Raw genomic sequence first — 17,096 nt, forward strand, 5'->3', positions numbered from 1 at the left:
TAGTTAGTTTAATTTTGCTTACATATAAACAGTTTAATATAATAGCATATTATATCTCAGAATTATTTTTTAAATATAGTCAAAGGAGGATTTTTGCAAATCCCTATCTCTTTTCTATGGAGTTTACACTCTCTCATTGATTCTGGTACTAAATAGTTTGGTATTTGGGTGTGTGTGGGTTTTTTGTTTGTTTGTTGTTGGGTTTTTTGCTAAGATTATTCTTCTTATACTGTAAAACAATTCCACATACTGATACACATAATTATCTTGTCTTTGGAGAATTTCAAGTGTACTGTTTCTGTTTGTTGCAGTCAGAAGCCATGCATGTGAAGTGGATCCATATGGAATGCCAGGGGGATGTTCGCACATCTGTCTGCTCAGCAGCAGCTACAAAACACGGACCTGTCGCTGCAGGACGGGCTTCAACTTGGGAAGTGATGGCAGGTCATGCAAAAGTATGTTGTCAAAATCAAACATTTTGCCAACAGCTACTGCTACAGAATAGGGTTTTTAGTATTAATTAGCAGCAACATCCATAATAACATGAGACTTCATCAAGTGAAATCTGACTGCAAATATGTGGCAGTCAATTTTCTCAAAATCAGTATTGAGTGGTTTTGTGCATGTGTTTGTGAATGTATGCGCATGTGTGTGTGTGTGTGTGTGTGTGTGTGTGTGTGTGTGTGTTTGACAATGTGAATGAGAAAACTAAGTGGACTGTAGAGTGACTAAATTTATGGATGTCCTGGAAATATACTTTAGGAAAGACTTTTAGGAAGACCCTCTCCTTTATTCCTTAAAGAATGTTTGTGGTCTAATAAGCTCAAATCATTGGTTGACCAGATTTTCTCTTATCTGAACCAAGATGCTTCTACTAGTAAAAAAAAAAAATGCTTCTACTAGTAAGAGGTATGTTGGTTAGGTCAACAGAAATTTACACAAAGCAGTGGTTCACCTTATTTAGTATCATTGGGAAGTGAAATTAATTTTATTATTTAATGTTCCAGGTAAATGGAGCTTTGCTAATTTATATTTTTAAATAATTTTATTTAAAAGCTTCTAATAGATATATCTTCATTTTATTCTTGAAATATGCTAGAGCAATTTAGTTAATCTTTATTTAAATAAGCTATTTTTTATAAATGACTTTTTTAACTTTACATTTTTTCACAGAAATTAGTTAAGGTCTTTGGGGGTCTTTACAATCATATATAGTAGAATGGCCCTTTTAGAAATGGTGTCTACATGGATACTGTTGCTCTTTAAATGTCCCCAAATACCATAATTTTTAAAGGTATGATGACTGCTTTTTATAATGTCCATTTGTCTTCATTTTGTCATAGCAAGGCTTTTTATTTCTATCAGTTGTCTCTCTTTGGTCACTGTCCTGCCATATTTTCAATTTTTTTGTCATGTGCTTGCTGAGAACTATGAAATGAGACCACTAAAGTGGTTATAGTTTTAAGTATAAACAGAATTAGTAGTACTAATACTTTTAAATATATATATACTTGATTTGCTGTTCCACTTAATTTTTTAAATATGTTTTTATTGATTTCAGAGAGGAAGGGAGAGGAGAGAGAGATAGAAGCATCAATGATGAGAGAATCATTGATTGGCTGCCTCCTGCACACCCCACACTGGGGATTGAGCCTGCAACCTGGGCATGTGCCCTGACAGGGAATCAAACCATGATCTCCTGGTTCATAGGTAGATAGATGATCAACCACCGAGCTGCGCCGGTCAGCCAATACTTTTAAATTAGAACCAAGGGGCTCAATGGTTATAAAACGTGCATTTTAGTATTTTGTTTTATTTCTAATTGTATATAAAATGTTGAGTATGTAGAGATGACAGATCTCATGTTCAGTAAATCCTCTGGAAAATTGAGGGTCTGTGTCAGAAGTCTCAAGATAGAAGTTGTGTGTGTGTGTGTGTGTGTGTGTGTGTGTGTGTGTATGTATGTGTGTATAACCAACGTTTAAACTGTTCTGGTTACCACTTGGGAAGTTATGGCATGTCATGTAAAAATAAAATCATACATGCATATGCACACATTTTGGGGGAGAAGTGTAAGATCAGAGTTTCATAAGTTTCAACCATCCTTAATTTAGTGTCAATCAGGGAACATTTATATGAAAATAAATAGTCCTAGGTATTTTAAACACAGAGGGTCAAATGCAAACAGGTGCTTACAAAATCATTAAAAAGCCTGAAGCAGCAGATTCTAGAATTCAGAACATTGCTCAAATACCATCATCAAACTAACCTGGCTTAAAGCTGGAACATCTGCCAAAATCAGAAGCTAGGGCATCAGGATGCCACCAATGGTAATGGCAACTTCAGAAATACATCCTTTGAGCTGAGATCCAGGAAATCAGGAAGCTTTCACCACAGCTGTTAGCTCCAGAAACATGTAACAACCAATAGTACCCTACTGGTAAACCAAGCAAAACATCACAGAACAAAACAAAAAGACACCCTCTTTCTCGCCTTTTGATATACACAAGGGGAGAAGGTCAGTGTGGAAAAACTCGAGTTCTCCATTGGATGAGCACCAACAGATCAGCAAAAGATGGCCTCATTTCCATATTCCAAACCTCAGCTCATACATCTGTTTGGGGTACTTAAATCAAAACCAGAACCATGGCTATATGACCACCTGTGAAATGTTTTCAGTTTTAAGTTGTCTATAGTACAGGAAAACACAGTAGAAAAAAACTTTAAAGTAGGTATTGAATGACTAAAAGAAGTGATTAAAGAAAACAAGGGAAAAGAGTTACCATTCTTATTTAAAATATATGTGCACACAGGTACACACACACATACATTAAATCAATAAAATACCAGCTTTACCAATTACCAGTTAAAACATCTATTAAAAATGAAAGCAAAAATAAATGTTAGCAAGAATGAGTATGAGAAAATCAGCCTTTTTATGCATTGATAATAGAATTGGAAATTGTTATAACTATTGTAAAGATATCAATACAGTTTTAAAAATGTAAAGCTAATACTATCCTTTTACTACCCTTTAACAAGTTATCCCACTTTTGACTGAAGAAATTTATTTAAGTGTATTTATAATAATAATACAAACTCAGAAACAATCTAATTTCTAACAGTAGGTAAGTAGCTGACTATGTTATATTGCCTCTCTAGTAGCAAACAAGATGCTGCCATTGGAATGAATGTTTTGAAGACTTTTTAATGATGCAACTAAATATCATTAATTTTTTAAAAATCGGGTACTAAAATACATATGTAATAGATCTATACTTTATTAAAGAAAAGTATGCATATAAAGTTGGTAGAAAATACTCAAGACTGTTAATTTTCAAATAATATGCACTACTTTTAAATAACATAGTACATTATTTAAAATATGCTCAGACACTGAGAGACTTTGAGGACAATGAGGAAGAGGAATGTAAATATTCTTTGCCCAGTAATTAGATTTCTGGAAATCTATACTAATAGATCATCTAAGAAAATATATAAACTAGTAGGTTGAAAAAGATGCTTATCTCATTATTATTATAATAATAAAAAAGATAAAACCAACCTGGGAGTGGTTTGGCAAATTATCATGTATTATACTGATCAAACTGAAATAATGTAAGGCTTAAAATAATCAACATAGAACATAGTTTTGATACAAAGATATAATTACAAAAAGTAGCCTATAAAAATGGAGTGCCCCCTTCTATATAAGTGTTAATTAGAAAACTAGCTAGATAAATTAAATCTGAACTAGTCACACAAAGGAATAGAATACAGCAGTGAAAATGAATGAACAATGATTACAACCATGGATGAATATCAAGAATACAAGAAGAATAAAATTAATTCATATGAGAATTCACACATATAATTCAAACACGTAAAGTTATACAACCTACTCTGGGGAAATACATGCATTTGCCTAAAACTTTTACAAAGTACATTATGGACTCAATAATTAGGCTATCGATGGCTCTGGGATAGAATCGGGGTATGTGCATGTCTTCCCATGTTCTGGGAACATTCTTAAGATATGTACTAGATATGTGAGGTTTGTTTTATTTTTATTCTATATATATTGAAATGTTATAAAATTTGCTTACATATGTTTAATATTCAATAACATTATTTAAAAATAGAAAGAAAATATAGAGAATTATAATCTACACTAATAAAAGAGAAACATGGTAATATTAAAAACAGAAAGAAAATATAGAGAATTATAATATAGTTTATATTGAGGGTGGTGTGTTTATATGTTACTAGTTTTTATTTTTTTCAAATTTTCTATAATTCAGACATATTACTAAAAATCTCAAGTATAGTTTATATTGAGGGTGGTGTGTTTATATGTTATTAGTTTTTTTTTTTTTTTAAATTTTCTATAATTCAGACATATTACTAAAAATCTCATGGTCTGGTTATTCAAATATAATTGAGTCATTTGTATCCTCCATTTTAAAATAAAACAGTATGTTTTCTTTTTCATATAAAGTAATTCCTTTAAAATTATATAGACTAAAATTAAGTATCGGGTGCCCTAGCAATTGGAGAACCTTGCATATGTTTTTATATAAAAGTCTGAAGGAGTTAGTTCACTCTACAAAGAGCTAACTTGATTTTGGCATTTTAACCCAGGAGGCAGTTCTGTCTTGGGCTTTTGTTTTTGTTTTGTTTTGTTTTTGATAACGGCAGTGTTGCACATCAGAGTTACTGGCATCGACCTCTAACATATTAATTAAGATGCAAAGAAAAAAGTGATGCTGTAACTGGCATTTGATTTAATTTCTTAAAAATATAAATCACATGATTAAATAATTGTCACATATTCACATGTAAGTATGTGATGCTGTGCGAGTGCTTTGTTTACCTCTAACAGTTTGTAGATGCAAACTCTGAGGGGTGGGGTAGAGTGTTTTATCTATTCTGAAGTGTTAGCATTGTCAAACATAATGGATTCTGTAATTGGTATCTGCAAAATGTGTTAGATAAATTATAATGAATTGTAAAATTAAATGTGCCGGATGTTTTGATAAATGTCCATTTTACAGTTACAAGTTTTCCAATGATCTTTCATTATTTTATTTTATTTTTTTTGCTATACTGACACTTACAGACAAAAAATTAACTAAATATAACCCATTCACGGAAGTAATTTCTGTTTTAATTAAAGTAATGCAGTTAACCGGCCTTCTTGCATCAAGATACATTTGGCATATTTTAGAGTTTAATTTTTGGTACTGAATTTTAAAAACGCTAATTGTGCCAGTTAATTAAACAGTGGCATTATGCAGTGTAGAGAAGATTAGGCAGAGTCAGTTGTTTATGTTTGTAATCTTCATTCTGCAGGACCCAAGAATGAGTTGTTCCTTTTTTATGGGAAAGGACGCCCAGGAATTGTTAGAGGAATGGACTTGAATACCAAGATAGCTGATGAATACATGATCCCCATAGAAAATCTGGTAAACCCTCGCGCTTTAGATTTTCACGCAGAAACCAATTATATCTACTTTGCTGACACCACCAGTTTCCTAATTGGCCGGCAGAAGATAGATGGCACAGAGCGAGAAACCATCCTGAAAGATGGTAAGTGACAATGTGTAACATTAACGTTAAACTGCCCAGAGATAAAGTACTTTGAAGGGACAAATCCAATGTATGTCAAGATAACTTTAACCAGAACCCAAGTTACCATTGATTTAAAAATATGTATCAATTTGTCTTCAGTAATATTATTTCTACATATTTTTCACATACTAGCATATTAAAAACTTCAGTATAAAGTTGAACTTGCAATTATCCACTACATTTTAAATATCACAGGAATTAGATTGAGCTATGTATCCACTTTCATGGAAAAACATAAATTTACTATTATTTGTTTATAGTTCTATGTTGCAGAAGATAATATTTTAATAGGACATCAGAGACTTTTGTAATATTTGATTCTCTCTAGAATATTGGTCATGTCACTAAAAGCGCATTAAAAATATTAATGTCCCTATTGTCATCACAATTCTTGAATATTGTTTTTTACTTTATAAATCATTAAAAATCAGTTCTTTAGAGTTTCCCTTGAAATATCAGTATCTGTAAAGAAACTTTAGTTGTTTATGCCTATTGTTATTTATATATATACACATATGTAATCATATGTATATACATACACTCATAGTATATATACACACACTTTATTAAAGTCAGTGGATTTCATGCATTACTTGGCTTAGTAACAACCAATTAAGAAACAAAAATAATGTAACTTTGGTATACGTAGAAAAGATCTTTAATAATCAAGCAAACCAAACCTTGAGCATGTCAATGAATGATTTTGGACCTCAGTTTCCTCACATATACAGTCTACTTCTAAAATATTGTAGAAATCTTTGATTTAGGGAACACTAATTATAACCTTATTTTATGAAGGTCACTGTGCTATCAAAGTTGATTAAAAGGATTTAGGAAATGACCACTGCCTTCAAGGAATCCATGGTCTACTTTTGGAGATCATGTAAGCGCACAAAAACGGTAAAGGGTTTGAAGCATTTACTTTAAATAATAAGTTCAAAGATGGCCCAAGGAAATACATGATGAATGAAGAACATCCGTGTAAGGAGAAAACACAGGGAGGAAGAGAAGTCTTGATGGGAGTATTCCCAGCGAACTTTTTGTGGAGGAGATGTTATTTTGTCTAGTTCTTAAAAAGAAGAGTGCTAAGGAGGGGGGAAGGATATTCCATGAAAACAAAACAACAAAATCACACTCTCCAGAAAGAGCATGAGGGGAACATTTAGCTCATTACTACAGGAGGTTTGTTTACAGGTAATAGTGACAGAGTAGATGTAAAAAGTGAAAGGCGGTGAAATAATAGACCTTAAATGTGAAATGAAGGGTCTTGGATAAAAATCCTGAAGAGGTAAGAGACAGGAAGTACTTTTAAGCCAAAGAATAATGTGAACCAAATGATATTTTAGGAGCATCAGTCCGGTAGTGGAGTGCAGAATGAATCAGAGAGAAGGAGGGGAAATAAAAGCAGAGAGACGGACTAACATTATTTACAGCATGACGGGTAAAGAATGGTGGTCTGCTATCTTTTAAAGGAAATGGGGGGCAGTATAAAGAGATTTTTCACTCACCTCAGGTTCACTATAAGTCAAACCTTTACTGATAAAATGTACAGTTTCCACAAGTGACAAATGAAGTGCTAAAATGAAAAACACACTCCTGTTTTTGTCTCTCTCTCTTTTTTTTGTCCAATTAGAGTTAAGATTTGTACTTTAAATTAGACATGGCAGAGGCTATCTGTATACTTTTCTCTGTGATGTGATATCAGATAATAGGGACTTGACAATTTTAGGACAATGAACTTGCATATTCTAAGCAGTAGATACATTTGGATTGCTCTAATTTTGATTAAACATTTTCAAGAGGGACTGAAATAGAATTTAAAGGATTCTTGGTTTCTTTTTAAAAAGTGTCAGTTCCAATGATGTGTCTGAATGGTCTGGCTAATAATCCTAACTTTGACAACCGTATCTTATCAGTGACATTGGCTGATTTTTGCACTTCACCAAAGCAACAGAGATCAATTCTCATAGCAGCTAGACTTCCAGGAATATTTGTATAGTTTCACTTTGGCAGTTTGACGGTTATGAGAATATTTTGAGATTTTCACACATGAAATATATTAACATTTTGATATTCCTACACAAGGGACATTAATGCATTTTTTTAGTTTATCTTTTTTTCTTACCAGTAAGGAGAATAGTAATAGATATTATGACACAAGATTAACATGTCAAAACGGAACTTATATTTGGCAAAGTATAATTTGTGGTTCTTGGAATCAGAAAGATCAAGTTCTCTGTGTATTCACTCACTTAGCTAGAGTTTCTACAGTTCTACCTGAAGACTGAGCGGCAATGTTTAGTTTGACAAATAATTCTTTAAGTTTTGTAGAAATTCTCAGTCTTAGATAAATTTGTGTGGTTTGAACTACAAGACTATAGAGATTTTATTTGCAAATAAAACAAATATCTTAGACATTTGTGTCAGCTCAGTCTTTTCTATAAACGAAAAGAAAACACAACAACATTTAAATAGGACCCATCTCCATTATTCTTGGACTTTTTTAATTTAATTTTATTTATTTATTTATTTGGGCTCAAAGGTTCATTGAAAACCTCCTAAATGTGATAAATCCTATAGTCTTTGTGGACTCTTGTGAATTTAAATATTAGTTACGTAAATTAAAAAGGACAATTGTACATTTGAGGCACTTCTATGTATCTCAATGATTACTGAAATTATCAGTGGAATAAAATATTAGTGATTTAATAATAGATTAGTGATTTAATAATAGATTTCTATAGAATAAAACACCAATCTGTATTTTTTACTCCCTAGAATTTTTGTCAAAATTTTGTGAAATTAATACTTTAAAAAATTAATTATTTGATTTATTTCTTTGTCCAGTCAATAAATATTCATTAAATGCCTTCTCTGAGCCAGGTGCTGCTCTAGGTGATAGGAATGCCAATAGGAATAGGACCAAGATTCATATACAGTTTATATCCGAATAGTGGGAGGCAGGTAAATAGACATGTAAGTGAACAAGGTAATCATAGTGCTATACAGAGAATAAAGTAAGATATTATGGGACAAAGAAAAAGAGATATCAAAGGGAGGTAAATTAATTCTAAGTGACCAGGGAATTTAAATTAACTATTTTTCCAGGTATAATTGATAATCTCTATCAGAGAAAGTGATAGATACCCTTTATAAGACTGAATTCACTTTTATCTTCTTGGGTGTCTTGCCCAGGATTCATTTTTCATTGTAGCATGAATCATAATTTTCAGCAGAAGGGGAAAGACATAAAAATGATTACTTACTATCTGATCTATATGCATATATTCTATTAGTGCAGTACTTGTTTTTAAACTGTATAAATTAGTTCTTCTGGGATACATATATCCAAATAGAAGGCATGTGAAAATACTTTTATACATTGTTTCATATCTTTAAAAAGTATTTTAAAACAGCATTCAATGCATTTTTCTCTGAGTTTGGAAGATATTAATGCCTGCAGCTACAACAGAAAACCTGTAGTTCCAACAGGTCCCATGATTAAACTGGACACTTGGGTCATCAGGTTTGTGGTAATTTGTTGGGATAGTTGCAGGAACTAACACAAAGCCGATGCTCTTAAGCATTTTGCTATTTTGACTTTCTGTACTTCCTAGGATGGGTTCAACCTGATTAAGATTTGGAGTAGGCACACATTTCTCCACCTCAGGGTCTTCCTTAATGTAAGGTATATTATAGAAGAAAACAAATGGATTATCTTTGGAGAGGATGCAAGATATGCTCCCTTTTTTGATATTATGAATAGAAATGTAGATATGAGAAAGGGGAAAGCAGTCTTTCTATGCCAAACACATTCTTCCAATAGCATGTTTAAAGTTAACTTGCTGATACGCTATCAGAGGGTAAAATCATGTTTATGTGATTGCTTGTCCAGCATCTGAAGGCTCAAGCCCTGTTCTTCATCTTAGTTCCATCCCAGAATTTCCCTACTTCCCCATGGATTTTAGAATTCAACAGTTTCTCCAATTACGTGTTGAAATTGTGGTATTATACCCAGGCCATAAATTCTTATTTGATAATTCATCATTGTAGTATTTAAAAACCTCACTACCACCAACACACACACACACACACACACACACACACACACACACACACTACCAATTTAAGACCCACTTTTGAACTCCAGAAACATTTTCAGACCTCTACTCTAACCAGTTCTAGGACAGCCACTCACTCACCTTAGAGTAATATTTTCTGAACCTAGAGATCACTATTTGTTTTAGGATTTCAATGAACTTCACCATTGTATAACTCACTAGGAATTTCTAGTGTCTCACAAAGATCAAGTTTTGCAATGATGAAACAAACAAACAAGCAAACATATCACTAATAACTTATGTTAGAAAGTTCCCATGAACTTAAGTGAGAATAGGACCAAGATTCATATACAGTTTATATCCGAATAGTGGGAGGCAGGTAAATAGACATGTAAGTGAACAAGGTAATCATAGTGCTATACAGAGAATAAAGTAAGATATTATGGGACAAAGAAAAAGAGATATCAAAGGGAGGTAAATTAATTCTAAGTGACCAGGGAATTTAAATTAACTATTTTTCCAGGTATAATTGATAATCTCTATCAGAGAAAGTGATAGATACCCTTTATAAGACTGAATTCACTTTTATCTTCTTGGGTGTCTTGCCCAGGATTCATTTTTCATTGTAGCATGAATCATAATTTTCAGCAGAAGGGGAAAGCCATAAAAATGATTACTTACTATCTGATCTATATGCATATATTCTATTAGTGCAGTACTTGTTTTTAAACTGTATAAATTAGTTCTTCTGGGATACATATATCCAAATAGAAGGCATGTGAAAATACTTTTATACATTGTTTCATATCTTTAAAAAGTATTTTAAAACAGCATTCAATGCATTTTTCTCTGAGTTTGGAAGATATTAATGCCTGCAGCTACAACAGAAAACCTGTAGTTCCAACAGGTCCCATGATTAAACTGGACACTTGGGTCATCAGGTTTGTGGTAATTTGTTGGGATAGTTGCAGGAACTAACACAAAGCCGATGCTCTTAAGCATTTTGCTATTTTGACTTTCTGTACTTCCTAGGATGGGTTCAACCTGATTAAGATTTGGAGTAGGCACACATTTCTCCACCTCAGGGTCTTCCTTAATGTAAGGTATATTATAGAAGAAAACAAATGGATTATCTTTGGAGAGGATGCAAGATATGCTCCCTTTTTTGATATTATGAATAGAAATGTAGATATGAGAAAGGGGAAAGCAGTCTTTCTATGCCAAACACATTCTTCCAATAGCATGTTTAAAGTTAACTTGCTGATACGCTATCAGAGGGTAAAATCATGTTTATGTGATTGCTTGTCCAGCATCTGAAGGCTCAAGCCCTGTTCTTCATCTTAGTTCCATCCCAGAATTTCCCTACTTCCCCATGGATTTTAGAATTCAACAGTTTCTCCAATTACGTGTTGAAATTGTGGTATTATACCCAGGCCATAAATTCTTATTTGATAATTCATCATTGTAGTATTTAAAAACCTCACTACCACCAACACACACACACACACACACACACACACACACACACACACACTACCAATTTAAGACCCACTTTTGAACTCCAGAAACATTTTCAGACCTCTACTCTAACCAGTTCTAGGACAGCCACTCACTCACCTTAGAGTAATATCATTTTCTGAACCTAGAGATCACTATTTGTTTTAGGATTTCAATGAACTTCACCATTGTATAACTCACTAGGAATTTCTAGTGTCTCACAAAGATCAAGTTTTGCAATGATGAAACAAACAAACAAGCAAACATATCACTAATAACTTATGTTAGAAAGTTCCCATGAACTTAAGTGATTATGCCTTGCAAAACATTTTAAAATTAAGAACAAACTTTTATTTTGCTATTAGATTATAGGTAAATATAAATCTTGTTTTTCTGATTTAACTCCAAACTTTATCATAAAGAAAGGTCTAAGACTCAAAAATGTAGACTCTGACGAACCATTCAAGGAAATAATGAATGCATTTGTCAGTCATGAGACATTTCCTAATTAAAATTGTTGAGAAGAGATTTGTGTTTGCAGCTCTTGAGAATCCTCCTGCTGAGTAGCAAGGTTACATAGCCTATTTGCACATGCTGACTGTTGTAGACTATCAATAAGATCTTTCCCTGGACTTTACTAGAAATGTTAGTCCCGAAAACATGGGTTTAACTTTATGGTCAGTTTGTAAATAGACATTTCTCATAATTTTTGCTGTTTCTCACAAAATGTATGAGATATTTTAAAAAAACACACTTTTAAGCCCATATATGTATTTTTGTCTGAAAAGTTGACAGGGAAATAAGAAGATTGAAATCTTCTGAACTGTATTATCATAAAAAATAAAATTAGCCATGTGGCTGATGGATTTTAGTTAACAGAGAATATAACTTTTCCCTATTTGTTTTCATCCCACATCGGCATACATACACATGTATATGCATCAACATACACAGCATACTACACACAAGCGTGCGCGCACACACAGACACACACACACACACATGAGTTCAGGATGGCTTTAGAAACTTCCATTAAAAATTTTATTAACTTTTTAATGTTAAATTGCTCATAAGTTCAAACAGACAATGTGAAAATACTTGTTAATCCCCAAAGTACCATCGAAGCATTATTACAAATATATTTGTTATATTAATAAATATTCTGATTGGTAGAATTTTTTGTACACTTTATACAAATTGCCACTTTTTAGCATGAACTGTAATACAGGAAATACAGTCAACCCAGTTGCTTAATTACTGTTAGCGTTATGTAATTTTTATTTGTTCCTTCAGAATTCACTTGTGAAACCTTTATTCACCTAGGACTACTATTGTGAACATAGGCTATAATTGTATTGTTGTAAAACAAATATAATTTATTTTAATTTTAAAAAGTTTGATAAATCATTTTTGGTTGATGTTGCTATTGGTATTCTGTAGTATGAAATTTCAGCTCAAATTGTGGGGCCAGATGATATCCACAATGTAAGATGAGCAAGTTCGCATATAACTAGCCATTATGAGAGGCTTTTAGGGAAGTGCTAATAGTCATTAGCCAATTCCCAAATATATTGAAAAAATGTGCCCATGACTTACATAAAGCACAACTTTATTTTTGCCTCTCATTGACTTTAAAAATGTGTACAGTGGAGTAAACTGTCCTACCCCATAGCAAAACCTGATCAAATTCCAGTTCTAATTGTGGCTCACAATTAGGCCACAGACAGAATTTTCAGTCACTTGACATCAGAAACACCCCTTAATTTAGTAATTAGAATGCTCAATCCACTATATATACATTAGATTTCTAAATTTAACATATTGTCAAATCTTCCCCACTCCCCACTTGTATTGTCTTCTAGCTAGAAGCCTAGGAAAGGAAAGGAAAGGAAGGAAAATTTGGTTCCTTCTTTCTCTACATTTATTTTCCTTGCCACCCCACCCAGCCTGTTAATCAGTTTACAGTGCCCACTCACTTCTCAGCATTGGTGGGAAGAGGTAAGAGGGTTAAGAGTGGCAAGGAGTGATACTGAAATTACAATTGTCTTATATGAACTGGTCCCATTATAAACTGGCCTCTCTCTGAGTCTAAATTTTACTCTCTTGAGGGGTGTAGATATGTGTGTGTCTCTGTGTGTGCATGTACAAGCTTTTGGGAGGCTTTCTGCTGGATCTCTCTAAATTCATTTCCCTTAGTCAAGGTGCATGAAATCCTATGCTGTGACTTTGCATTCCTGAATAACCAGTTCATATGTATCCTCTTACTGTTAGAGTCCCTGTACCCGGCTGGACAACCTTGTTGTACTGGATTGAAGGCATCCCTATGCCAGCATTTTCTTCTGTGTGATCCAAATCTGGTCCACAAAATTATTTGCAAATCTTCTGCCCCAATACAAGTAAACGATGAAAATAAAGAAATAGTGCAAATCAATCATGGCTATTCTGCAACGGAGTCCACATTAAGCTTTTTCAGGTGCGGTACGTTCTCAGAGGTTTTGTGCATTAGCAAAAACCAACTGTAGAGAACTCAATGCAAAGATCTCTTTGAGGTCCCATGGAAGCTTTATCACTAGAGTTTAAGTGAAAGTATCTCTCCATTGTCCTTCCTACCACCTTGGGAATTTAAATGATAGGGACTAGAGACTTATGAAACCGCAACATCTCTCTCCGAAGAAATCTCCTAAAATGCTTCCCTTCTTGCCATTGTGTTCCCTTTACACTATTGATCTGGTTGAGGCATCCATGAGTTGTGAAAACAATTCCAATCAAGTAGATTGTAAAATATGAGGATTTTTTTCCTCAGACTTAATTTGATACCCTTTCCCCTCATAATTTTGGCTTCTAATCAAAGCTTTAATTTTCACATACCATTACAAGTGTCACAGTGAGTTGTTATTGCTTGTGATTCTGCAAGAACCATCAAGCCAATTGGGAGATGTTCTAATAGACATTAGGCTGTGGTCCAAATGATACCTGGAAAGGAGATAGAAGAAAAACAATAGTAAGACTATTTTGAAATTCATTTAAACATAAAGATGGCAAGAAATAGTATTTTCACTCACCTTATGATCCTAGGTTTTTTTAATCTGATTGTAATATTACCTAGTGTTAATTTTTATCCTATATAATAAAAGGGTAATATGCAAATTGACCCTAATGGCAGAATGACCAGAACGACCACTGGACCAGTCACTATGAGACGCACTGACCACCTCTTGGTCCCTTCCCTTGGCCATCAGGCACTGATCACCCGATGGCAAATAGTCCCTTCCCGCCATCAGGCACCGATCACCCGATGGCAAATAGGGAACCGGGGGTGGGTTGTGGTGGGGGATGCGGTGAGCTGTGGGCAGCTGGGGAAGATGGCCCTGATTGCAGGCCAGTCTGAGGGTCCGTACCCACACATGGATTTTGTGCGCCGGGCTTCTAGTTTTAAATATTTTAAAATAAAGACTTTTGCAAGATTTGGAATTGAACATTTAAAAACAGAATTTCAAAAAAGCAACATAAAAGCACACAAAGAGCTCTTGAGGATCCTTGACAATGCCATCACCAGAGCATCCACCTCCTCCTCCTTTCTCCAATCATAACAACTCAGATGTACCTTTGCCTGTCATTTATGTTTATAAGAGTGAGGAAAGCAGATGTGGCATATTTTCTAAAATGCTGTATTTCTGCTCAATGAATATTTTCTGAGTTAATTTTTCAAACCAAAGTCTCCAGAATCACAAAATATAGAAAGGGTGTTACATAAAAATTAAGTGTGGTGTTTTTTTTTCAGTCCCCAGCTGACACTGGCTGTTAAGATAGATGAAGATTGCTTCTTCAATGTATTAATATATCACAAGTCACAAAATGTTACTGTTAATTGTGATTTTTTTATACTATTTTATCATATGTTCTAGAGAAAACCATGTTACTTTTGGGTACTATAGTCATGATTTGTCAATTGAACAAGTTGAGTTATGGGGAGTGTGCTCTTGAAGAAGGAACCTAGGGCACCTAGCCAGGAGTGAAATACACACACACACACACACACACACACACACACAATACATTCTATACTCACTCCATCATGAATTGATTTAATGACAACTTTTGCTAGATACATTTGACTTTTTTAGAATCTAAAATCTTGATTAAACGTCAGTCAGATTAGTTATTTGGTATCACGTGGACAAAAATCTTTAAATAATCTTTTTCTTTCCTTTTTTCTAACCAAAATGGCCTAATTAACTGATATTATTTTGTTCTATTAAAGATGGCTATGAATTGTACTCTAAATTTTATATTTCTTGTGCATGTTAAGCTTTGCTTTTCTAATCTTTCTGAGGTAAAATTCTAACTTTATTTTTGTCCTGCTAATCACTTCCCCCAAATCTTTATACCATTGTATTTCTTTCTTTTATATATACATAAGGGCTTTTGCTTAATAAAGGTGTGTCTTCTCATTGCAGGCTAGTTGTGCTACAAGGTTTTGCCTCATATCTTGACAAACATCTACCTAATCTCAGTCATGACTTAGTTATTAAAAGTAGATTCAATAGCAATTTTTTTTAACTTACACATACTTTATTTTGACAAGCCCTATATAGCATTTTACTTTGCAACTATATCAAGGATTATAAAATTAAAATGGAGCAAAAGAAAAACATTTTTATAATTTTTGTTTCTTCATAATATATATTATATATACTAGAGGCCCGGTGCACAAAAATTTGTGCACTCAGGGGGATCCCTCAGCCTGGCCTGTGCCCTCTTGCAGTCTGGGACCCCTCGGGGGATGTCGACCTGTTGGCTTAGGCCCACTCCCCAGGGAATCGGGCCTAAACTGGCAGTCAGACATCCCTCTGGCAGAGCACAGGGCTGGCTAGGGCAGGCGGGAAGCTTGGCTTCCTCCATTGCCGGGGGCAGCCCAAGCCTCCTGCTCGCTCCAGCTCCATGGCCGCTGCCATTTTAGTTGGGTTTTGCATATCTGCTCCTGATTGGCTTGTAGGCGTGGCTTGTGGGCGTGGCTTGTAGGTGTAGTGGAGGTAAGGTCAATTTGCATGTTTCTCTTTCATTAGATTAGACTAGAGACCCAGTGCATGAATTCGTGCATGGGTGGGTCCCTCGGCATGGCCAGTGATCAGGGCCGACCGGGGCCAGCTGGCTGGGGGGAGGGGCAACACCAGGTTCACCAGCCATGGGAGGTTGGCTGTGGGAGCACATTGACCACCAAGGGGCAGCTGCTGCATTGAGTGTCTGCCCCCTGGTGACAGCACATGTCATAGTGACCAGTTGACCAGTCATTTGGTCACATAGGCTTTTATATATATACTAGAGGCCCGGTGCCCAAAAATTTGTGCACTCGGGGGGGAGGGGTGTCCCTCAGCCTGGCCTGTGCCCTCTCGCAGTCTGGGACCTTAGGCCCGCCTGGGGGATTGGGCCTAAGATGGCAATCAGACATCCCTCTGGCAGCCCGGCAGCCCTCGGGGGATGTCCACTTGCCAGCGGCGGGGAGGCCTAAACTGCAGTCGGACATCCTTAGCGCTGCTGAGGAGGCAGGAGAGGCTCCCACCACCACCGCTGTACTGGCAGCCATCAGCCTGGCTTGTGGCTGAGCAGAGCTCCCCCTGTGGGAGTGCACTGACCACCAGGGGGCAGCTCCTGCATTGAGCGTCTGGCCCTGGTGGTCAGTGTGTGTCATAGTGACCAGTCATTCCCAGTCGTCTCGAATCAGGGTGGGGGTCCCACTTGGGTGCCTGGCCAGCCTGGCAGCCTGGATGATGGCTGTTTGCAGCTGGTTACACCCCTTCAGGGTGGGGGTCCCCAACTGGGGTGCCTGGCTAGTCTGGTAGTCTGGGTGAGGGCCGTTTTCAGGCTGGTGGGCGACTGAAGCTCCCAGCCTCTCCTTTTTTTCTTTTT

The 17,096-nt window shown here is 35.3% G+C and overlaps 1 protein-coding gene across 1 annotated transcript in view; it reads left to right on the forward strand.

The window, feature by feature from the left end:
- LRP1B (low density lipoprotein receptor-related protein 1B) overlaps positions 1 to 17,096 on the forward strand; it is a 1,756,854-nt gene that overhangs the window by 977,270 nt on the left and 762,488 nt on the right. Inside the window, exons 10-11 of the mRNA XM_014548045.1 lie at positions 312 to 455; positions 5,353 to 5,589. Coding sequence (XP_014403531.1) covers positions 312 to 455; positions 5,353 to 5,589 — 381 coding nt within the window. The remainder of the gene's footprint in view (positions 1 to 311; positions 456 to 5,352; positions 5,590 to 17,096) is intronic.

Source organism: Myotis brandtii, unplaced genomic scaffold (genome assembly GCF_000412655.1).
Source record: "Myotis brandtii unplaced genomic scaffold, ASM41265v1 scaffold493, whole genome shotgun sequence".
Lineage (NCBI taxonomy): Eukaryota > Metazoa > Chordata > Mammalia > Chiroptera > Vespertilionidae > Myotis > Myotis brandtii.